This window comes from Myotis davidii, unplaced genomic scaffold (genome assembly GCF_000327345.1).
Source record: "Myotis davidii unplaced genomic scaffold, ASM32734v1 scaffold281, whole genome shotgun sequence".
Classification (NCBI taxonomy): Eukaryota; Metazoa; Chordata; class Mammalia; order Chiroptera; family Vespertilionidae; genus Myotis; species Myotis davidii.
The window spans coordinates 2,838,009-2,863,992 of NW_006293784.1; the positions used below are offsets into that span (position 1 = coordinate 2,838,009).

The following is a 25,984-nucleotide window of genomic DNA, read 5'->3' on the forward strand; positions in this document are numbered from 1 at the left end:
AACCCCCCTGATGGGCCCTGCTCTGTGCATGACAGGGGGCGGCGCCCCAACTCCCCAGTCGGCCCTGCTCTGAACCCGACCAAGGGCTGCACCTAGGGATTGGGCCTGCCCTCTGCCACCTGGGAGCAGGCCTAAGCCAGCAGGTCGTTATCTCCTGAGGGGTCCCAGACTGTGAGAGGGCACAGGCCAGGGTGAGGGACCTCCCGAGTGCACTCCCCCTCAAGTGCACAAATTTTTGTGCACCGGGCCTCTAGTTGATTAATAATTCTTCCCTGCAATGTGGAGCAGAGCAGCTGGAGCAGCAAGATGATGAAATGTCCTGTGAGTGAGCAGAGCCCACACTGTTGGGTTTTGCTTTTGTTTTTTACTCCCACTATATTCACACACTTTCTACTCCAAAGAATCACATGCACTAAAAAGAAAATATGTTGTTTTATCTCATGTCCTAGCCACAACTGGTATAGGTTACTGCTTTAGAATGGAAGGAAGTAGAGCACTGTGGATGGAGGGAAGCTTTCTGATTAAAACAAAAGGTTTTATAATATTTACATCTAAATTATATTCACAATGAACAGACTTGGGTAATAGCTTTAGAAGCTAAAAATATGCACATAATGATACACTTTAAGATAGTCACTTCAGAAACAAGTTGCTAATAAATTGAAAGCTATGTTTAAAATGATGAAATATGCTGTCCATTGTTTAAAACTTGGAATATGATGAACTATCAAATACCTAACTGCTTTTAGCTCTAACTTCACCTCCTGAGCTAATGTTACTTTGTTTTGGCTTGGAGGGTGGCGGCGGCAGAGGAGCAGCAGCAACAGTGGAGCTAGAGCAAACAGGAAACCTCAAACAGCGTTTCATGTGGTCCCCGCCCCTCTGCTCACATGCACTTGCCTAAAAGTGCACAGTTCAAATTAGACCACAGCTCCTAGCTCCTGCTGGCCAGGTGCTAGCCAGGCAGCCCAGTGAGGCTCACTGAGGTTATGAAGAATGTCTTCTGCATGGACCCTCAGGTCTGCCAGACCACTGCCAAGGCTCTATACAGCCCGCATCTCTTCCTGAGGTCCCAAACACTCCATCTGGGTGGGGGCATAACACATTTTTCAGCCAAAATTATGTCAAGACTGTTAGGTTTAGGGCAGCACTGCACTGGGTGAAAACAAATTCATGTATTATTGAAATGGCACTGCACTTGAGAGTAAAGCTGATTTGAGATAAGCAATATCATTAACATAAGAAACCTCGGACATAAACAGCAGGCCTTTTTAGGGGTGTGCCTCTCAGTCCCCTTAGGAGGTCAGTGTGTGTGACGTTCCTGCTAAGACCAACATCCTCCCTGGCCTCACTGCCTTCCCTACTCAGCCATCCTATTTCTTCTGCTTGGAATCTCTTCCTACTTAGCTCTCTGCCCATGCAAATTTCACCTCGCCCTAAACGCCAGGTGCTCTACTTCAGCCGTCGCCAACCTTTTGGACCTCATGGACCACCAGTCTACTTCATCCCCAAAGATGCAGGAACATTGACCTCTTTCTAATAATGAGTACTTACAATGAGACGATCCCATATGGTCCTAGTCTCTCTGCTACTGGCATTTGTTCAAGTAAGACTGTCTCCTGGAGTGTACATAACACCAATCTCATTTTCTGCAGGCGCATACAGCCATTGAATGCATTTTAGGCTGTCATGGTTCACAAGTATTCCTTTGTTTCTTTTTAAGTCCCTCTTGAAGTTAGATGTGACTTTGGCCAAAAGCACAATCCAGGTAGAGGGAACAGCTAAAGCAAGTGCCTGTAAGACCCTGGGGTTTGAGTGAAACAGGGCAGCCAGGAAGGAGACCTGTGTGGGTACAGCAGACTGAAGTGAACCCAAGAGGTCACGGATCAGATCATATAGGGGGCTCTGTAGTCCACTGTAAGGACTTTGGCTCTTACTGAGTGAAACAGGAGCCATCACAGGCATTTGAACAGAGGCTGTTAGGAGGGGCAAAAGAGGATGCAGGCACTCAAAGGGGCTGGAGAGGGAGGAGAACAGACTTTCAATTGTTATCTTCCAACCTAATCTTTACTGCTGAAGGATTTTAAAAAAATTTCCCAGGTCATTTTATCTTGCCGGCAGGTGGCAGATTGAAGACCAGAGAACAAAACTGATAATAAAAGGGAAATCTGCAATCCTTATCTTAAACCTAATTTTAACTGCTTTGCTAATCAAACATACAAGTGATAGTTGACAACTGAAATTAGATTACCTCCCCTTTCCCCCAATACTTTGAGGGAGAACAAAGAGACTTGACTAACCTACCAACCAGTGACGCAGACTGACTGCTATAAAACCTAATGATTTATTGGGCCTAAACTGATTAATTCCATTTGAATATCAGAAAAAAAGAATTTTCTTTACTTAAAAAAAAAACCCACCTTGTTTACTTTAAAACCTCTTTTTGCCCTTCCTTTCCAAAAAAAGAAAAATGTAAACCACTAAATTTCAAGTAAAAAGTCTAAGATAATCACAGATTCTAAAATTAAAAAGTACAATTATTTTTACATATTCAAATTTTTATACCTGAACATGATTTTTGAATGTATGACTTTCAAAGAAAACTAAAATATCAAGAGTTCAAGTAGATTTAGAGAATCAACTACGTGATCTTAAAAAATTGCTATAACTTGGTCCGTGTTGCTCAATGGTTAAGCATTGACCTATGAACCAGTTCATGATTCGATTCCTGGTCAGGGTACATGCCCAGTTGTAGGCTCAATCCCCAGTAGGGGGTGTGCAGGAGGCAGCTGACCAATGATTCTCTCATCAATTGATGTTTCTATATTTCTCTCCCTCTCCCTTCCTCTCTGAAATCAATAATATGCCAAATCTATCTGGTCGTGAAGCAGGCAAAACTCTCTGAAGGTCAAGTTGAACCAGTAACACTTGTGATAGGGACTATGGAGTTGGAAAGGGTATTGACTGATACATGCATATGTAATACGCTTATAGCCATATTATCATGTTGTAAAAAAATCAGCATAAAGTACATGGCAAATCCTTATGATATTCACGGATGCAGAATTCAACGCCCACCGACTTTTCTGAAAAAGTATTCACAAAGGCCCTAAAACAGAATGTAGTTTAGGAACTTATATATTAAAAAAAAAAAAACCCAAAGGAAAAGAACAGGCAAGCATTCTGATTTTCAGACATAAAAGTAAATATTAAGAAAGGAGGAGACCAAGCAGCCTCTTTGTGTGATCTAGGCACAGAAGCAGTTTCATTTCCCTCATTAAATGCTAAGGCCTCTCTCTCTTTTTATTTTATTAAGGATCAATGCAGCAAAGTCTGTCAAAATACATCAAGAAAGGCAGACAGTTATAAACGCTGAATTTATATCAGTTAATGAGACTTTTATTTGTCTAACATCACAGTTTCAAAAAGCCAATTCCTGTGTGCTTCTACTACATCCAATCACCAGAAAATTTTTTGTTAGGAATGTTCTGGAGATGTTTAGTTTTGAAAAACCTTTCAGTTTTGTTAGTAAGCAGTTAAAATATCAAAGGCTAAAATAAGAATAATTCTGCTTTTATAATGACATATAGCAAATCTTTGTTTTTTTCATTAAACATAATCAAATTACACATTCACGGCTGTTATACTGAGAATTTAGAAGACAAACAATCCTGGAATGGTTTCAGTAAGCTAATGTCAGGTACACATACAACTCCTTTGACCTAGGACAGTCACAATTCTTCTAGCAAACCCTTTGACTTTTAAATACTAGACAATTTTAGTCAATGGTTACCAAAACAAATAGCAAAATATAATATAAAGAAGATATTTAGGAAGGGCACAGCCTGGCTGCAATCGAAGCCAGAGCTACTCACCTAGAACAAAGTTAGAGCCCTTAACAAAGATTTCACTTAAATAGTTCAGAGACTTCATTGAGGATCCTTTGGGTCCATACATCTCAACATCTTTAATAAAATATTTGAAAGAAACTCTGCATCCACTGCACTTAATTATATAATTCAAAATAAAACATTAAAATCATTTTCCCATCTTATCTTTGTTTTATTATAAGCCTGCCTGAACACTAAATTCAGTATTATTTTCTTTCCAGGTTACTGATGATATAACATTTCTCATACTAGTGTCTGAGCAGAAGTTGACTATCTATGAAAAATTGGACAATAAATTAGTAATTTAAAATAAATGATATATTTGATATTGTCTATTTTAGCAAACTTCGTATTTGCAAATTTGTTCAAATATATATGGCTTTTCTTTAAACCTGTTATCTACCTAGTTCTAAGGATTGTTGCAGATAAGCTGCCAGGCAGCGCGGGAGAATTAATCAGCCGGCACTCAGAGGATATTCAGAAAAGTAGGCTTTATTTGCAGATGCACTAGTGCCGTGACTCAGGGGAGTCTGTTTCCAAATCCTGAGTGCTGACTATGGACGAAGCTTTCCCCCTTTAGTTTCTTTGTCTTCCAATATAGATCAGGCTTCCGGACTTTTCACAGGCTTTGTAGCCCCCCGTGAGTTGGGATGGGGGAAGTGAGATTATACTCAGAGGCTTGTCTGGTGCCAGTGCTGCCAACCCCCACAGGGAGTTGTATTTGGTTCATGGTTTATGATCTCTGTAAAATGGGAGTATTCCGGGAAACAGGTTCTGCAATGCAGGACAGGCATCACAGATAAGAATGGTGTTTATTGGCAAGCAAGAGTGTGTGTCAGAATGCAGGTTACTGGCACAGATTCAGATAGCTACCCCCCCCTCCCCCCGCAAATGTCTTATTTTCCCCTTCAGGATCAATTCTAAGGAGACATGATTAAATTGAAATATAAATGAGAAGTACTGACTTGTAATCTGGCCATTCAAGAACTAATTTCAGAAACTGGTAAATTGATCCAAATAAAACTGCCATTTTGGCTCTAACCAGTTTGGCTCAGTGGATAGAGCGTTGGCCTGTGGACTGAAAGGTCCCAGGTTCAATTCTGGTCAAGGGCATGTACCTTGGTTGCGGGCACATCCCCAGTAGGAGGTGTGCAGGAGGCAGCTGATCGATGTTTCTCATCAATGTTTCTAACTCTCTATTCCTCTCCCTTCCTCTCTGTAAAAAATCAATAAAATATATTAAAAAAAAAAACACCCTGCCATTTTGGTAGATGGTCAGATATTGGAAATTTCATTGGCTTGACTTAACACCTGGAAAATATTTTGGGTAGTTACCAGGAAAGTTATAGGGAAAGTGCTTTGGTCTGAAGACCCAAAATGAACCTAAAATATAGCAGAGAATAGATGACACACATGGTGTGCTTAGCAAATCCACTATTTAGGTAACAATACATCTATTAACATGAAACACATGAACTAATAAAAAGCTTTTTAGAAACTCTGAGTCATTTTAATAAGGTATCAGGACAAATAAATATAACTCTCATGTACACAACAAGCAGTAGCATAGCACATGTTTTGTGGCAAGTAAACAAAAGTCCTATGGAGGGCACGCAAGCCAAGGTTTTCTGGGATAATTAATCTACAAACAGACTTTTTAACTGGAACAGAAATTTCTGTGATTTGATGAAAATTTCAATATGAGCTAATAAGCAGTAACAAGGGAAAAAGAAAAAGATGAGTACCCCAATATTATTTTCTCAGTGCAGTAAGTAATCAAGTATGGCGGGGGGTGGAGGGGAATAACTGAAATAAATGTTTTACTAAAAACAAATAAACCTAGCTTCAACTTTCAAATGAAAAACTAAAACAAAAGGATACACCTTGGCAAGTGAACAGGTATTAGCTACATATAGCTAAGTAAATCCTTATTTACTGCAATCTTACTTACTTTTAAAGACTTTGGTTAGGAGGCCTCATTATTGTGCTCTCATTAAAAATTTTACAACAAACAAAATAAGTTCTTGCAGTCATTGAAGTTCACTTACATCACTAATTCAACTTACTCTAAAGTCCCTCTAATTTAATTGTGTAAGCCTCTAAGTCACACCTTTAGACAAGAAAAAACACAGTTAATACAACCACTTAACATAATCAGCAGAGGAAGTAAGCATCCTAAAACACACACACACACACACACACACACACACACACACACACACGCATGCACACACACGCATGTCTACTACGAAGCGGGTTGCAATCTAAGTCAAAGTTTACACCAGAGATACTATATGAGGAAGTTCTACTGCTAATTCCCAATCTCAACTCTTCAAGGGAATAAGAAATATATTTATCATCTGTAAGAAGACAACGGGAATGATCTTGCCAAAGGAAGTAACTTTGGCTTCTTTATTTCTGGAATGTGTTCATTGAACATAACCATCAATCCAAACTTACTGGCTTTCAGTATTCTTCCTTAAATCAAGAAGAAATAGGTGTAGTTCAAACAGTTACTATCAGATCCACTGAATTATAGCAAATTAACCAATTTCAATTTTTAAAAAATTTCTTAAGGTCTCCTAATAACTAATTAAAAATGTCCAGCCCTAGACAGTTTGGCTGTGGATAGAGTGTTGGCCTGCAGACTAAAGGGTCCCAGGTTTGATTCTGGTCAAGGGCACATGCCTGAGTTGCAGGGTCGGTCTCCAGTGGGGGACATGCAGGAAGCAGCCAATCAGTGATTCTTTCTCATCATTGATACTTCTGTCTCTCTCTCTCTCCCTCTACCTTCCTCTCTGAAATCAATAAAAATATATATGTTTTAAAAAGTCCAGGTTTCTTTTCTAGCCAGAACAAAAATGCTGCTTTTAATATCAATCATAAATACTCACACATTATGCAACTGCCTGTTTACTTAGTGGCACCAGTTTTGCAAACTAGAGATTATTTCTACTTTTCATCTCACATATAATTTGCAACCATTCAAAGGCTGAATGAAATTTCTCCAACGGACTTGAAAACAAAAAGTACATTCTTATTAGAACTGAATTCACTTCTTTTCCTTGGAACAGGAATTGGTACATAATACAAAATATACATTTATGAAATTTCTTCAAAAGTTTGGATCACAAAAACTGTAAAGAGTGGGTGAGTTACTGTAGAGAATTTTGTTATACACTGTACTTAGGAAAAATATTTCTGCAGTTGTATTAGTTTTTTTACACTTACAGATTTAAAAAATCTATATATTATACAACATGCTTCTAATATGTATATGGTCTCTCCACTCATAACATTTATACAAATTAGGAGAAATCATTTCAAGAGTGAAACTAAGCAGAAAAGGACCTATTACTACAAACAAGTTATTTTTCTAAGTTAGTCAACAGCATAGACAATGAGTGGTTTTTGTTTAAAAAGTCCCATAAATGGGAAGTAAATAAGCTATAACTAAACATCCAATTTTGGCAACAAATGCAACAAGCTAATGAATTTTTCATGATAGTTATATTTTAGTAGAAATCTCATTAATCCTGTATATTGGTGGCTGCATGTTAACATTCTGTATCAGTAAGTAAATATCTAATTCTTTGGAATCTGAAGTGAATTAAACATTTAATGAACTCTAACACCAGGAAGCTCAAAATCTGAGTGGGATCTGACTTAAATATGTTGGTTGTGAATATATTACATCTGCACCATGAAGGTCAGAAACATTCCAGAAACACTCAATTTCTGTTTTAACTCTTTCCTGTTGACTTTCGAAAGTGGCAAAATCAGAGAATAATGTTATCCTCTATCCTCATACTAGTTTTTCACCTTTAATTACTCTCCATTTCCTCAAAACACAACCTTTAAAAAGCATATTTTAATGTCAGATTCCAGGGTAGGCCACTTCTACCTCCTCTATTTTTCAAAAAGTGGAACAATTCCTTAAGAGTCAAATTATTTTGATGCCCTTGAAGTGTTTCTTATGGCTTTGTAGGAAAAAAGCTGATGCCCTATTGTGCTATTATATGGGATCTTAAGCAGGGGTCCCTAAACCATGGGATATTGTATACTTTGTGGAGTAATGTAAGGAAGTCCCTAGGATTCACCAGTCTCAAAGGGCCTATAACCCTAAAAGATTAAGAACAATTGCTATAGTGAATTTATGCTTATACATAAACCTAATCATTACCCAATCTCCTACAAAATCTAACTTCAGATAGTACGATACAAATGCAAACGTTAGTAAGTGTCTTTTACTGGGTCAAGAGAACTATGTAAAAAGAAAGGAAAAACTAAATTTTTCTAAACATTTAGTTCAATGACAAAGCTATTAGTAAAATACTGGTGTTGGAGCAGTGAAAAGAACTGAAGGTTGGGTTTTGTGGTGAAGAAACATTGCATTCATTTTTCTCAGTAGTTTCTATGTTGAAGGAGCAGTAGTTTTTTTTTTTTTTTTTATCATTATTTCCCTTGGTGGAAAAATCATATTATCTGAAGAAGCAAAGCTGGTTCTTGCAGGTTTACGTAATGCAACAGTTTTTAATATATAGCTGGGTCCAAGAAAGGCCTTCCTATGACTTTAAAAATAACTAATTCTCCTCTTTATCCTCACTGGCATATCCCCACTCGTCCACCTCCCAAGTTTTCTTAATTATGGCCGTTTTATATACTATTTGTTGGCTTTGGTGAGGTAATACATTAAGTTTTCTTGCTTAAAAAAAGGAATTGGCCAGTTTCCATCTGAAAAAAGAGAGAAAACACCAAGAGGCTAGTACAGGAAATGAAGCAACATTTGATACAGAATAAGTGGGGGGAAAAAATCTTTGTTATTATATCAATTTAAACACCCCCCCCCCATTAATTAAAAGTATAAGTTTCCAACTACAACTTCAATACAGTTGAATTTTTCTAATTGGCACACTCCTAACTGCTGGTAATATAATTAGAAAAAGATGAGATCAGAAGCCACGAGTTTAATATATAAAGCAAGTAAAAGAGAAATAATCTGTGTTGAGGTGAATAAAAGTAGAAATGTTCATTTGACAATGAAGTGGAGGCTAATGCTTCTCATCATTTCTGCATAGAGCATTCTATCAGTAATAACACTTAATTGACACATTAACAAACAGTGAAGTATTATAATCATAACATTTAGAAAATGTATTCTTAAATATTTCAAGCATATTCTGAAGTAATGTTTAATTTAAAACAAATACAATCCAAAACTCATGACACATTATTGAAAGAAATAAAGTTAGGCTTCTAAAATTTTAAGCTATAAAGAAGTCTTCCTAAATCCTAAAAACAAACAAACAAACCCACAAGAAAACTCTTACTAATGAAAAGACTAGATGACTCAATTAAAAAATGGTCACCTCACCAGCAGGATCTGCAAGCAAAAGTATATGAAACTCTATAAAGTTCCTTAAACCTCAAATGAGTGACATTTATATCCTGAAATATTTACAGAGTATTTTCTAATACCAAATCCTAACATAAAACTGTACAAATAGCAACTAAAAAATTAAAAGGCTTAAACCTTTCACTCAAACTTTATGAATTAAAAGCATATGCATCATGAAATTCAAAATTAAAACAAAAGAGAAAACTCTTAACCAATTTTATCATTTCTTTCAGAAATCACAAACTGAATTCCCATATGAATTTGTCCAATAAAAATAGGCAGTGAAGTTATTTTTAAAAATTAAAACACATAGTAATCCTTTAGCTAAAATTAGATATTAGCACTGGCAGTATGTTTTCAAGTAAAGAACAGTGTTTTACTTAAATAAGATAAATTTAGCTAAAGATATATATTTTAGCTAAAATTTCAAAATCCACCAAAATTTCCAGGATTGCAGAGTGCTGTGAAATCCATTAACCTTCTCTGACTTGCTGCTCTCAGCAGGAGAGTAAAGGCTATCTGTTCAAGGCAGTCAAGCATACTGAATAGACTTGAGCTTCATCAGTCCAACCTTATTCCTATGCTGAGCAAAATTTTCTTTTGAATGAGATTTTTAACTTTGTGGAGAAAATAAACAGATTTTTAAGTGAATAAAGGAAGTACAAATCAGCTGCTTAGGGTAGAGACCTGTGTGTTCAGGAAATTATCTGGCAGACAGTAGGTGGACATTAACTATTTTTTTGGATGAGTGACCCAGTTTTATTAACATATATTAGGTTATAAATTCTACTCAAATGTAAACTCCTTGAGGGCAAGGACCTATTTATTCATTTCTTTATAGTACCAGATGTTTTGTCTAGCACAGTATTTTGCAGATAACTACTCAAACCATTTTGTGGAAAAGCTGAGTTATTAATTGGTCAATAGATGATCACTAAAAGTACTGCTATAATTCAGAGCATCTGAATTACATACTTGATTTATTCTTTGACCCAAATTGGTTATTTAGTTTTTAAAAAAAATTAGCGGCGGAAGCAGTACACTCATTGCATAGTACTCTAGAAGCAAGTTAATGCTTTATAATTAAAAATATGTTTCAAATAGTTCTAAAGCTGAGTAAGAAAAATACCTCTAGGATTTTCAAAAGTTAACACTAATATTAAGACCTGCTTTTGTTATCTGTAAAAGTATATTCCCTAAGAAAGTAGAAATTAAGAGTTTACCTTGCTAAGACAATAAAAGATCAGTGAAATTCTTTAATGTTAGGGTAACAAGAGTCTGCTATACAAAATGAATCTCCCACTAAAAGCAGCAAAGTGGGTTCATCCTATTAAAACATTTAAGCGAAAGCACATGTTGAATAGTATATTATCATCACACATGAACTTTTTCCCTCCAAAGAAAATAACATACAACACATCAAACAAATTTTGAGGCATTGCCCTGAGATGCTAATTAATTAGCACACAAAAGGGGGCGGGAGGTCAAGAATTTAAGTGGTACAAAAATGAAGTGCACAACAGAGGTGCAAAAGTGCCTATTAAAAGTGTGGTTGGTTCCCTACAACCACCATTACTCCCAGGAATGAATAACACAGTTTGCTGTTGCAATGTATATTTTCTTCCTGTATTTTAATAATGAAAAACTATACCTAATATGGCAATGCTGACTCACGTAGAAAAGATTTAGTTTTCTCAGATCACACTTCATACAGTTTTCTCTCACTTCCAAGCCTAATTTCAGTACTAATAACTTTAACAGAGGAATATTTTGAATTTTTTTATTTAAAGATCCTTAAATTTAAAAAGGCTCTACATATGCTGTTATGGTTTAAAATATAGCTTTCTGTCACATATCTTACTTGTGATTTAAGATTTTTCATTTCAAAAACTAATTGAAGTTTCCAGAACTAAAAACTGAGTCTACTTAAAAAAATTAAGGACCTGGCTTCTTGCAATAGGAATTTAGTTTTCAGTACCAGTATGTCTGGTAATCAATCTATACTACAAGCACTGCTATTCATAAAATGCACATTTAGATGCTTGCAAAGCCATAACTTAAAACATTATCATACTTCGCACTTTACCACAGATTTTAGACATGAAGCATTTATTTGTAAGTTAAGTATGGAATTGGTTCTGTAATTCCAACTGTTATGAATTTCTAAATATAAATAGTACTTGTTTTTCTTAATTCATGCTAGATTAAAATATAAATTAAATACAGTTAAGTTACATTTAATCACCTCATGAATAAGAGGGATAATGAAAAGGTTTTGTTGGTATGTAACTACTTAAATCTGAGACATTTCACATCATTTTTCCCACTATTCCCCTACCTTTAGATTAGTTTTAAGGCTATATATACAAATATGTATATTTTCAAATTATGTAAAAACAAAAGGAAACTAGTTATATTACCTTTTATACACAAAGTTTTGATCTTGTATTCAAATGTATTTTAATATTTTTCTAGTGGGGAATCTGCCTACTGAATGATTAAATTACATGGTATAAATACAATATTCAACCTAAAGAGACAAAAAATACAGAAGGGCACAGAACAGTAGTCTTTTCAATGTGACAGATTTTAAAACCTATTTTCACATGCTTAATCAGAGGACTTTAAGCCTAAATTAAATTAGTTATTTTTATATCTACAGTTCTTTAAACTTTGAGTTATTTTTAAAGGCCAACAGCTAAATATTATCAACATGCTATATTTCAAATCACAAATACATCTTAACTACTTGGATTCTAAAGACATGGGCCAATTAAAAATCACAGGCAAACACACTCACAAACACACACACCTACCACAGAATGTTAGATTGTCAAGCTCTGACAATTATTTTAATTAAACAGTAGGCAAATTCGAGCTGATACATATCTTAATGAAAAATAAGCAGCCAGAAAGAAACCCATTTAAAAAATAGATTAAGGAACAACAGAGACTTAAATCTTTTAGTCTTGCTAATGGAAAAGAAACAGTTCCCTCTATGCCTTGAGTAACAGGATGTTCCAATTAAAAGAGACTAACATCTTTCCCCATAGAAACTTCTCATTTACAATGGCATGGTGTTTTAAAAGGGCAAGGTAAAGGAGGAATTACACATACATGATTAAATTTCTTGTTCGTTAAATCAAGCTTTATTGATAAAATGGAATTCAGAATATCTTACTAGGAACAGCAGCAGGCCCAGCCAATCATGATAGCAAAATGTGGCAGTCTCTCCTACTATCTGTAGGAAGCTGCTGCTTATCAATTAATAATTAAATGTAAGGACTTGTAAAAGAGGTGCAAAGAATCAAGGCATTTTAGCCCCAAGACTGATATTCTTATGAATATACTGTATAACCTGCAATACTCATGGCAACAAGTAGAGAACAACTTAAAGACAATTAAGTGAAGGGACCAGCTTTATCAACAATGCCAATCCCACTGCCAAGAACATTAAGATAGTTTCCAATTAACTCCCTGGATGCTTGGCTTTATAAGATTTTGGAATTTTTCTCCATAATCATGTGCACAGTTGAGCGTCTAGCTGACATGGCTGCTGCTCTCTCTGTCCCAACCCCAAGTCCAAACACAACATGACTTGAAAGATCTATATATCTGTTGCGTCACACAACAAGCCAAACATTTCTTATAACTTTGATAATGATTTAAAGCAGTTCATAATTAAATATGAGCATTTTGTACAAGGACAGTTACACTTTACAAAAAACAAAATCATACAACAAAAATTGCTGGAGTCTGATTTACATCATGAATTATGGTTTAAAATCACGTTTACACAAGTCTCAAATTTACAAAAAAAAAAAAAAATCAGTTCTGGGCTAGCTGTTGTACTGCTGAAGTTCTCTGGTGTAATCACTCTCACCCATGTCATATGCCCTTCTTTAAAGATGAGGATGAATGTTAAAAGGTTCAATGAAGTTGAGCTGTACTCTCCTTTGGAGGTGAAGATAAACTCCATGGCTAGATGAGCAGTTTTACCACATATCATCAGTCGATGTAGAGTCCTTTATAAAAGGAAACAAAGCAAAACAAGGAACTAAATTAAAGCACAGAGGTGCCACAATACAATACTTTCTGGACAATGAAGAAGATAGGTTTTGTAAAGTTGACTTTCAGAATGTTTCTTAAAGCTTATGTGTATATGTGTATATGAAATATCAATATTTAATCTTTCAAAAAATTGTTAACCCTTTGTTTTGTTTTGGAATACAATAGTACTTGAAATATGATTTTTCCACGAGTTTGACCAAAAGTATTTCTAAGCCAAAAACCACTAAATATTTTTTTCTTCAATAAAACTCAATTTTTAGAACACTACTTTTATAAACTTTTTATTGCATAAGAGATTAAGACCTCAAGTAATATAAGATTCGAGGAGGCTTCATTTGCAATATATAAAATATTTTAGGACTTGCCCAAATGATTTGAAGTTACCACTCTTCTACACAAACCATACTATAACACAACTGTAATAGGAAACTTAATTGAAGAATGGCATTCCAATGTCTATTTACATAAACAGAACTCTCTACTTTAATATTTAAATGAAGTATTAGTACTTCAGGTTCTTGGCAAAAGTATTTCCAACCATAAAAAAACTACTTAGTGGAGATGGGCATTCTGAAGTTCTGTTGTAGCTGCTTACAAACTCAGATCAAGATTCTGAGTAGATATATTATTCCCAACTTCAAAAAACTGTTTAGTGGAGGCAAACCTCTTGAAATTGACTGCTTGTAGAGGCTTAAAAACCCCACAATAATTCAAAGGGACTTTCTTCTTTTTTGAGAGAGGTGGCCACTCACCATGATTATGTCCTCAATCACTAGAACTGTGGTGCAGGCAGAGTTCAGAGCAATCAATCAGGGGTGTGTGTAAAAGAATGGGTGCAGTGAACAACTCTGCAAAAACAGGTAGGAAGGATATGCATTTAGAGTGGAGAGGAAGGGAAAGCAGAGGGAACTAAAACGCTACTTACAGTGTCATCATTTTTGTAAGGATTCAGTCTATTGTAAACGGCTTCAATTATATTCCGCCTAAATTTTAAAAAATGCAGAAAGTTAATTTTTCTTCAGAGCATAAAGTTGTTTAATAACTCACAGCCAGGTGTTGATTAAAATGTCAAAGATAATTTTATACTTGGGAATTATTTTAGTTCTATTTCTAGCTGTCAATAAGTGAGCCTCACTTTAAGATACTTGAGGCCCAAAGTTAAAGTAGAGGTAAATTTACTCTAAAATGTAATATGCCACCAACTTAATTAACAGAAGACTAAAAGTAATGGAAAAAAAATCAGCCACTATGATCCATTTCTATTGGAACTGTTTAAGTGGTTTTAAGTTGGCAATGATGAAGCAGTTCTTAAGACATACTAATATATTCTGGTTAAAAGTTGACTGTTTTGAACTAGAAGTTAACTTCAACCTCTGTGGTAGTAAAGTAATTTACATATATTTTACATTTCAGTTTATGCTTTTTGTAATGCCCCTTTAAAACAGTTTTATTAAAACTGAAGTGTGCCCTGACTGGTAAGGCTCAGTGGATGGGGCGTCGGCCTGCGGACTGAAGGGTCCCAGGTTCGATTCCGGTCAAGGGCATGTACCTTGATGGCGTGCACATCCCCAGTGGGGAGTGTGCGTACCTGGCCGGTGTGGCTCAGTGGTTGAGTATCAATCAACCCATGAACCAGGAGGTCATGGCTTGATTCCCTATCAGGACACATGCCCGGACAGTGGGCTCAAGTCCCAGTGGGGGGACATGCATGAGGCAGCCGATTGATGATTCTCTCTAACATGGATGTTTGTTATCTCTCTTAAAAAAAAATCAATAAAAACATATCTTTGGGTGAAGATTAAAAAAAACAAACTGAAATGTAAAGTATGACATTTCCCTGACAAGTCTAGGAATTCATTTTTGAATAATATTTTGTAAAAAAAAAAATCTGTAGTGGTATTTTAGTTTTCCTACTTCCAAAATCAATTTGAAAATTTTATAGACATTCATTTCACAGAAGGTCATATGGGAAAAAAACATTTCCTAAAAACAAAAGCTACAAACAGGAAGTTTTATGATGACTATATGTGAAAGGATGATAAAAAAAATATGGCTACACTTACGGAATACAGTGGAGAATCAATGAAATTAATCAATATATCCTTTTAGGTCAATTATATAGATATCTGAGGTAAAAATGTTTAAAACCTTAAATTATAAAATGCCTTAAAGTCTCCACTTTAGTTTATAAAGATGTAAGCTTAATATTTAACATAGTAAGTCCAGCTCTGTGAGATAAAGTGCAAAGAAAAAGGCAAGAAATGTAACCTTATACCAAAACCCAACCTACCAGCAATCAACAACTAAAAACACTGGGAAAGTCAGATGTAAAAAAATGGATCCGATGGAGGAGGAAAAAGATGCTAATCTCTGGGGTAAATTATCCAGGGCTTGACATGATCAAATATAATAATAGGAATAATAATGACACTTAGAATTTTGTAGTGCTATAGAATTTAATTTAAAAAATTCTTTCACTATATTATCTCAGTTATGCTATATAAGGAAATCCAAACCTCCACTAAGGACAGCTTTCAGTGTAATTAGCTAAAAACAATAACATTCTGATACCTATTCTAAACAAGCATCATATATCATTAATACGTACTGGAAAACACTGAACCACAAATAAAATGTTCTGAGGATACAGATAATTGCATCACTTTAGAAATTATGTACTAGTAAATATAAATTTAATCAGCAAACACCTAACATTTTCATGTACTGAGATAAAACATAAGAGTATGCAGAATGTAACTTACTTGCTTGCCAATTCACCTCCTGGTGGGAGGCTGGGGATGTTCTCACTTGCTAATGTGCGCATCACATGGACTAAGTCAGGGACGCCTTCCCCCTGCTTCTTTATGATTTCTGGGAATCAGAAGTACTTTTTTTGTAAGTGTTATCCAAATTTAATTTAAAAAAACTGAAACAAAGATAACTTAGGTTTTTAAAGATGGCATTTACCATATCTGAGATTTTCTAAACTGGTGTAGGGGGAAAAAAATCAAGTTGACCTTTGAACATTTGTGACAAAGGGATGTACAAAATGACACAAAAGATATTTTCCATAATTAATTGCAAAGTGAAAACAAACAAGACAAAAATGTGAAAACAAAATTTCATGTTAAAATCAATGTATTATATAATCAGAAATACGTGTGTACAAATGAGTATTCTTCTTAAGATGCGAACTAGTTACTTCTGAAATCAGCTCCTCTCTTTAGACTAGAAATATATTTCCTGAACTTTGCCCTGAAAATACACAGATTTTTAAAAAACATAAACAATTTCAAGATTTGAAAAAAATTAATGTTTAAGTACAGAAGAATTTACTGATTATATATTAATGCAAATTACTTTTACATATAATTTTATATTTTAGCATGTGCAGATTAGGTTATGTACTAACACATCATTCTATTTAATTTTTGTCTAAAGTATCTTTAAGCAATACAGAGATACATAATACCCTTTCCTTAGTTGATTATTTGAACAAAGCCTATAGAATGTAAAAGTCTAAATTTCATGACAAAATTTTTTAAAAGAAAAAAACTGATAAATCATACAACTGTACTTGAAATCAATAATTCAGTTATTAAATGAGTATAGTGATATGATCTGCAGTGTTGCCATGCAGATGCATTCATACCACAGAATACAATTATGTACAAGCAACTTAAAGAACTCTCAAACTAATCACTTTAAGTACAAGTCTTTACTTGAAGTTTTAGTGTATTTAATTCTAAATGCAAGATCATGCCAAAGGTATTTGTGTAAGTTATATGTTCAAGTTTGTTTAATTTTTTGCTTTAGTAATGTTTATTATACTAAGATATTTTCTTTGTCACCATTGGGGCAAGAAAATTATCATTCTAGTTCTCATTTTGTAAATACCTTTAAAATAACAATGCATATAAAGATCTTTCATTCTTTGATCGAATCTCAAAATATTAATTCATCCTTAAAGCCACCTCTTAAAAGACAGACAGTACTACCCATGTTTCTTTAAATGGCTCAAACTATCCTTTTGGAATTAAGGCCAAATTTTACCATCTATTATATTTTGCCTTTAAAAAAGAACAGTCTTAAATCTGAACAAAAAGCAAGGATCTCAGATTTGGTTTGCCAAGTTCCTTTATTGTGTAATCTTTAACATCTAGTATATTTATTCTACATGGTTCTAATGCTGGAAATCTGCTGTACAAAAATAAAGGGATTTGATGTTTACCTAAACTGCACAATTTCACAATCTAAAGCTGTAATTACACTTAACATACAGTCTCTGCTAAGCCAATACAATTACTGGGTAGATAACTAGACATAATAGAAATGAACACTGATGATAAATTCAATCAATGATGGTTTCAGGTCTAAAAAAATCATTACCTTGAGTCGTCTATACTTGATGTTATTTTACATCTCCTTTGTTAAAATATAAATTAGGATATTTTAATTGTGAAGAAAATTACAGGAAGACAAATTCTTAAAAAAATAATGTAAGATTTTAAAAACTGTTAATATCTCCTATTCCACAGGGGATAATACATGTAAATTATCTGACCATTAATACTACACTAGCCTTGTTTCTTTCTGCTTTAAAAAAAAAATGAAAAGAAAGAACTTTAATAAGTATTCCTTAATTGTTCTTGGACTATACATTTTAATTAGAATTGTAAAAAGACTAAATGCCTTTTATTGAACAACACTTATGTATAGAAGATAGATGTTTCACATACTCATATATAAACACATTCTGCTCTTCCATTCACTAAGTCTGAGAGATTCTAGCAGTTATCTCCAAATTAGCAACTTTAAAGCTTGGGCACTCAGTAGCAAAGATTTAAAAAATATGTACATACAAGTATAATCTTAAATTTACTTAAAGGACCACAATCTTACGTGATATGGTTTAAATTATGAGCTCAATCTTTTCACAACCCAAAAGAGTCAAGTTTTAGATGGGCACAGATAATAGCAGGAGAGCTAAAAAGTCTCTGTGCTTTTCTGTGATGTGGACAGAGAAGCCAAAAGTATTCAAAACAAATAAAATGAGGTTTAGTAAGTCACAGCAATTTACTGAAGGCATGTATTTAAAGAAATTTAAAAAAAAAGGTATTCGATGTCTATTTTAGAAGCTAAGTGCAGTACTTTTCACTTTTTAAGATATAATTTTTATAATGCAAATAGTTATATCCTTTCTATTTTTTAAATATAGTAGTTTTAATTAATGTAATAATTTTTCTCTAGTTGTAGTCTCATCAAATCTCAGTAAAGAATGTCATATTCTTTAATCTCCAACTTAATGGTATAAGTATAATAAAACTACAACATATCAAAAACATTGAGAATTAATGTTCAGGTGGCAATTCTTGTTCAATAATAAGCAATGTAAAACTCAATAGTGTACCACAAAATTATATATCTATAGCAATTATTTAGAATTGCATCAAAATTAAGAGTGCACACTGAAAAGTAGCAATTTATTTCTAAAATTTGATCCCATTTCATAGTAAATGAAACTACTTATTGTTTCTTTAAATCGGTAAGAAAACATATGTGCCCAAGTTGCTTTGAAGTGCCAATAAATTAAATATCAACTTATCCCAATACATATTTTTCTTATGGCTTCATACTTTTTCACTAACCAGCAGTTTAAACCAATGTGATATGACTTGGTATCACTAAATATTTTATTTTACTGTATTATATATAAATAACTTACATTTAAATTATTCATTTAAAATATAAAAATTCTACGACCCTTCGTGAGGAAACAAACTCATTGAATAGTATGTCCAATGAATGAAATATTAAACAGTAACATACACACAGTACTAAATATATCACTATCAAGTGAAAAACTATAAAAACAGCAGCTATAGATAGTACTGCAAATCAAAACCAATCATGATTTTAATATCAGACTGATTATAACTGATATCAAACAGTAAAAAGGGAGAAAACAAAATTAAAGTGCAGATTGATTTTATTAATGCAGGCACAGCAGGATATAATAGTGTGTAGGTCAATGCTTACATGCTATTAGAGGTCTTTAACGTGCAAATTAATGACATTAGGAGCCCAAAATGCATTTTAATGCTATTATAGGCATGCCAAGTTTTTCTGCTTAAAGAAACTGCATAATTTACATGCTTATGGCATATATGCAGTAAACTGGAATTCTCTAAGGAGATTTAATATTTATATCAAATAGTAATTGTATTAAAGATCATTTAATTTTTTTCAAGGATTTAAAGACATTACATTCGAGAGTTACAAACATCTTTCTAATCATCTCAAAATAATTTGCAGAATTCTGACAAATATACTCCTAGAATTCCAAACTTATTTCTTGATTTAATTCAGCATTTATATTTCTGCTAGGTAGAAATCTAGTATGTCTTCTATTCAGGTCTATGTTGTCCAGGTGTGGCAGTTTATGACTTTGGCAAGAAAGTCTTAAAAGAGTTTAAAATAAAAATTTTAAAGTGGTGGCACATAGAAGTTGTTAACAACCATGCTGTGATCTTCAAGTTATTAAAAAACAAAAATAAAAAAACAAAACACCTAAAGATCTCAAATTCATATACACGGCTTTACAAAGATGGTAATCAAATTATCACCATCGTAAATAATGTGTTTATAAATAAATAAACCACAAATTACTTTCCTGGCATAAAATCACTCATACCAGTGAATTCATCAAGAATTTTAAAGCATACAAACACTTGAGCCTTTTAAAACAAAAGTATCCTTAAGAGAATGTACAGGACCACACCAGTTGTTATTTCTACTGCTAACTGTGATAAAAACAATCACAAACATCTAAACAGCTACTACAGAAATGCTCCTTCCCTCTTTTGTACACTAAACACTAGATGTCAAAGGCATGTAAAGATATAAAAGCTAAAATGTTAAAGTTTGATTGTGTTGAGATTTTCTTTAATAAAGAAACTTATTTTTTGTTAAATGATCCACCTTCTACTCTGCTTTCCAGGTACTTGTCCAACTCTGCCTCCTTCTTCACTGCTTCTGGCAATACTTTGGGTGCATTTGGGAAACAGATCAATATCACACTCATGTTGTCTCGACTTCCCTGGGAAGAAAAAAATTTGAGAAAATATTTTGGTTTTCTTTTTGCTCTTGGAAGCCTTGAGAACCTTTACAGCCATGCCAATTATAAATATAATTGTTTTAGTGAAAATAGATAGTTTTTAAGGAGGAAAGAAATTTATGAATATGTGCAAGGTACACCCCTCCTAACACATATTGTACATATAGTACACAGTATAACCAACACTATAAAAAAACAGGACTGAAACACTACAAGTTAAATTCTACTGCAACAATTTTTTAAAATTCTATAAAACAAATATATTTCTGAACATTTGTTGGTGGCCCACTTAACTTAAAGTGATATGATACCTAAAAACAAGTACACATATACACAGACATTCATTTAATTCAAGAAAATAGAAAATTCCAGTGGTGTTTTTTTTAACTATATGACCTGTAGTTACATGTATACTTGACAAACTTACATTTAGAATAAATTATAATGAATTGTGGGGCTAATTTACTTTAGATATATCATTGGAATTAGAAGCAAAATTACATATATTAAGTTTATAAACCAGCTTTTAACTTTCAGACTTCAAAAAAATTGATTTTGAAAGCACATTCATTTTTAAAAACACCTAGGTATTCAAAATACTATAATTAAAATACTTGAATCAATGTGGAGTGCCCATACTTCCCCTTCCTATTAGTAATTGGAATTAACTTTTAACATTTTAAATATTTAATCTCACTATATGGGAAAACCGACCTTATATCATTAGTTTAAGCAAACAATACAAAGATTTAATAATAAAAGATCTTGGGGAATTTAAGTGTGGCAAATGATAAGGTATTGAATAATCCTATATAATTAAAGGCTAATATGTAAACTGTCCCCTTGACCAGGAATTCAACCAGGAGTTCGACCAGGGAGTGGGGTTAGCCGGCCAACTGCCCTGCAACCTCTCCTCCAGGCCGGCTTAGCCTGATGGACCCTGATTAGGGCAGGCCAGCCAGACCCACCTGTGCAAGAATTCGTGCATTGGGCCTCTAGTTTTTTATAATAGCTTATTTTTAAAGAGAGAGGAAGGGAGAAGAGAGAAACATCAACACAAGAGCACAACATCAATCAGCTGCCTCCTGTATGCCCCCTACCGAGGATTGATCCCACAACCTGAGTATGTGCCCTGACCAGGAATCAAACCAGCAACCCTTGGTGCATGAGATGATGTCCAAGCAACTAAGCTACAAGGGCCAGGGCTGAATAATTTTTAAAATAGAGTAGAATGCAGAAGAGAAAAAGTTGAATCTGAACCATATTTACTAATATCTGAATCTGACAATTCTCTTAAGAAAACAGCTTTTAATTTAGCAAAAAAGCATTTAATTCTCAAGTGCTACAGAATAAACCCAACAAATAGATACTATTTTTATGCATACTAAAAGGGACAAAGAACATATGCATCATTGTTTGATTCTCCTCAAATTAAAAAATTAATAGTGTACACTATTAAGTTGTGGCTCTATTGAATTTTTAACTTAAGTGCTGAATGTTACATAAACTTGACTCATGTGGGATGATACAAAAAAACTGATCTCTAAGTACAATCAGATTTTAATTAAGTTTAAGTAGAGCTGGCAGTGTGCATATAAAACTAGAGTATTGCCCTGGCACATGTGTTCCATGGTTAGAATGGTGGCTTGCACACCAAAGGGTCATGAGTTTGATTTCCAGTCAAGAGCACATACCTCAGCTTTGGATTCAGTCCCCGTCCCTGCCCAGAGTGCATGCGGGAGGCAACCAGTCAATGTGCCTCTCTCACATCTTCTCTCACATCAATGTTTCTCTGTCTCTCCACCCGCTACTTTCTTTGAAAAGCAATGGAAAAAATATCCTCAGGTGAGAATAAACAAAAAATTAAAATTAAAAAATTTAAAACTATAGAGTATTATGTTGACTTTCTATTTCTGTATGTTAAAAGAAAATCAAATACATATAGTCTCAGAAGAGTTGTACATAATATTTGCTTAAAACAATCAAAGAATTAGTCAAGGAGCATTACTGACAAGAGAGAACAGTGTGGTAGAAAGAACACTAAACCTAAGTCAAGTCTTAGATTCTAGCCTTAGTGCTACCATAGAAGTAAATTGTATAACCCTCTAGAAGTCATTTTTAACTTCTCTAGGATAGGGAACAGCATGTACTCAGTACACACTATTTGGTAAACTCAGCACTTCATATGTATACATTAGTTCATTAATTTAGTTACTTAATAATCCCAAGTTAGATATTATTATTTTCATTCAAAAGCTGAGAGGTTGATAATTTGTTCAATACCCTAAAGTACAAAAGTAACAGAAGTAAGTCTTGATTTTAGGTGTGTATGCCTAAGTCACAGAGCCTTCTCTGGCTTCAGCTTCCTCTGTAAAATAAAGGTGTTGAGCTGGCTCATCTACACACATGAACCCATTTGATTATGCCAACAACCCCATGAGATAGTGTATTAATATTCCTTACCTTTTTTTTCAATTAAAGAAACTGATTTTCTAGATAAACAGCTTACCCAAAGTCATACAGTCTCATACCAATTTCTTCTGACTCTATGTCCAAGACTATTTCTATTACATCACACCAACTAATCGCTCAGTTCTCTTTGTTGATGCTACAGATTCATTAGACTATAGTCTCAAAGCAATAAATATACTGAGGACCTGACAGGTTTGGTTCATATATTGCCGAAACCGGTTTGGCTCAGTGGATAGAGCGTCGGCCTGCGGACTGAAAGGTCCCAGGTTCGATTCCGGTCAAGGGCATGTACCACGGTTGTGGGCACATCCCCAGTGGGGAGCGTGCAGGAGGCAGCCGATCGGTGTTTCTCTCTCACCGATGTTTCTAACTCTATATCCCTCTCCCTCTCCCTTCCTCTCTGTAAAGAAAAAATCAATAAAAAATATATAAAAAAATAAATATACTGAGATATCACAAGGTAAAAATAAAACATTAAAATTCTAAAATACTTTTCATTTACAAATACTGAGGCCTAACCTTTTGCTATCCTCCTTTTTAAAACATGCATTTTTATACAATCGTTTTACCTTTGACAATGTTATACAATATTAAAAAGCTCAAGTAGTCATGGTTACTGAAAGACTAAACATTCAGATTATAATTTGTATATTCGGTAACAGGGTTGTTTATTTATAAAAAGTGTTCCTATAGTTTCATAGTGAAGAGTATCCTGTAATTGTGGCAAAATCTTATTTCTGAGAACTATCAGGTTCTAAGATGATTAAATACTAGAGTAATTAAGATGGCATAAAATCATTTTATCTTAAAAAAAAAAAAGTCTAGCTACCTTATACAAACACGTGTCGACCACTTCATTGCAAACTTTCTCAAGGTCATCAGTGACTTCAAGTCTGGATCTTACAAAATCACAGAGCTCTTCATTTCCCATAACATCCCAAATACCATCACATGCAAGGATAATGAACTGATCATCTTCTTCAGATCTTTCAATATCATGGACTTCAGGCTCTGGTGAGACAAGCTGCTCTGTAGGACCTTTTCCATGGACACATTTGTAATCAAAGTCCCCAAGTGCCCTCGATACAGCCAGAGAGCCATTCACACGCTGAATCATTACAGAGCCACCTGCATTCTGAATCCGTTCTTTTTCCAGAGGATTATTTGGTTTGTGATCTTGTGTGAAGAAATAAACTTTTCTGTTCCTACAAAGTAAACCTCTCGAGTCTCCACAGTTAATGAAGTAAGTATGGTGAGGAGAAATTAAGACACCCACAGCTGTTGACCCACTTCTATCTGCACCATGTTTCTTCTCTGACATAACTCTCATGTGTTCATCAATCTCCAGAAAACCTGTTCTGATTCCATTCTTTACATTTTCAACAGAAGGTGCTCCTGCAGACCCTTTAAAATCCTGGTTATTGGTGATGTGATCTAACAAATGCTCACAGCAGTATTTGGCAACCTGAGAACCAGCATGCCCATCATACACAGCAAAGAATGACCATGTTTCAAGTCCGCTTGGCAAACCAATCACAGCTGTATGTGCATCCTCCATTTCAACTCGCCAGCCTTGCATGCTGCTTAGCCCATATCGCAACCCATTACCCTGCCCCTGGGCATTATGTTTTTCCATCTTTGGCTTGTCTAAAAATGCTCCCATTATGTCTTGATCCTTTAGGTCTGCAAAGGAAGAGAAACAAGAAAATTAATAACTATTTTGTAAGCAAAAATACATATCCAACAACCTTTTAAAAGTGAAGGAGATACAAAAAAAACTTTCAATAAGAATTTACAACTCTTGTGATTAGCAGACACTCATTGTATTGCTTACTTGGAACCTGGATATTAAGAAGAAAGAATTGGAGGAAAGACTGATCAGGAACAGCTAAGAATGGACAACAGGCAGAAAGAACTAAAGCATCAGGATAAAAATGGAGGATCAAACACTCTTCAAGGCATAACCACTTAAGGAAGAAAGACTTGGCAGAGCCATTAACTTATATAAAGTAGGCTTCACGTTTGGGGTTGCATTAAACATGTGAATCTTCCAGGGAATCTCAGAACTAAGTTGTATGTGTATATATTAAGAAAAGCCAAGTTAATTCACAGAACATACGAAAGGCTTACTAAATAAAAAATCTTAATGAAACATTAAAACTTTTCAAAGTTTGATTCCAAATCACCTAGTTTTATTCCTACTCCATCAAACCTATGAAAAAGTAAAAAGTGATCTACTCACAAAGGTCCAAATCTGCACCCTTTTCTTTAAGCCTCTGCTCATGTCAGTCCCTTGCCTTTCCTTCCTACTTATAAAAAAAGCATTCCCCTCCTTTAAAGTTTACTTAAATTCTATCTTTTCTATAGGTTATTCAGGCTTTGATACAGTCAGTAAGTTATTAAATTACCGTTAAGTGGTCCAGCTTCAAATTTCAAGTTGCAAAATAATTATACATACATATAACAAAGCTTACATATTAACAAATCTACTGTAATGTATTCTATTAATCTAGTGTTAATAACAAGTGTCACAATTATTATACTCTACTAAAGGCCTGGTGCATGGATTTGTGCACCAGTGGGGTCCCTTGGCCTGGCCTGCACCCTCTCACAATCCGGGACCCCTGGGGGATGTTGAATAGCCGGTTTCGGCCTGATCCCCACAGGCCCAATCCAGACAGGAGTGAGCCCGATCCCCGCAGGCCCGATCCAGACAGGAGGGAGCCCAATCCCTGTAGGCCCGATCCAGACAGGAGGGAGCCCAATCCCTGTAGGCCCGATCCAGAAAGGAGGGAGCTCGATTCTGTGCATTAAGTGTCTGTCCCCTGGTCATAAGTGTGCATCATAGTGACTGGTCGACTGGTCACTCGGTTGCTTAGGCTTTTATATATATAGACTAGAGGCCCGGTGCACAAAAATTTGTGCACTTGGGGGGAAGGAAGAGGGTTCCTCAGCCCGGCCTGTGCTTTCTCGCAGTCTGGGACCCCTCGGGAGATAACGACCTGCTGGCTTAGGCCTGCTCCCAGGTGGCAGAGG

At 34.8% G+C, this 25,984-nt stretch overlaps 1 protein-coding gene across 6 annotated transcripts in view; it reads right to left on the reverse strand.

The window, feature by feature from the left end:
• Positions 1–10,155: 10,155 nt before the first annotated feature.
• Positions 10,156–25,984, reverse strand: part of PPM1A (protein phosphatase, Mg2+/Mn2+ dependent 1A) — a 29,714-nt gene continuing 13,885 nt past the window's right edge. For 2 of the 6 annotated variants that reach the window (XR_001514540.1, XR_001514539.1), the window contains 6 exons: positions 23,778–24,631; positions 20,341–20,458; positions 16,122–16,230; positions 14,285–14,342; positions 14,112–14,207; positions 10,156–13,313 (listed from right to left, as the gene is read on the reverse strand). Coding sequence is in view for 3 of the 6 variants with exons in the window: in XM_015566474.1 (XP_015421960.1) it covers positions 13,284–13,313; positions 14,285–14,342; positions 16,122–16,230; positions 20,341–20,458; positions 23,778–24,611 (1,149 nt within the window). In the remaining 3 variants the exon portion in view is untranslated. Of the gene's footprint in view, positions 13,314–14,111; positions 14,208–14,284; positions 14,343–16,121; positions 16,231–16,479; positions 16,615–17,478; positions 18,367–20,340; positions 20,459–23,777; positions 24,632–25,984 lie in introns of those variants that run through there. The other 4 variants (XM_015566474.1, XR_001514541.1, XM_015566476.1 and 1 more) reach the window with 4 other exon arrangements.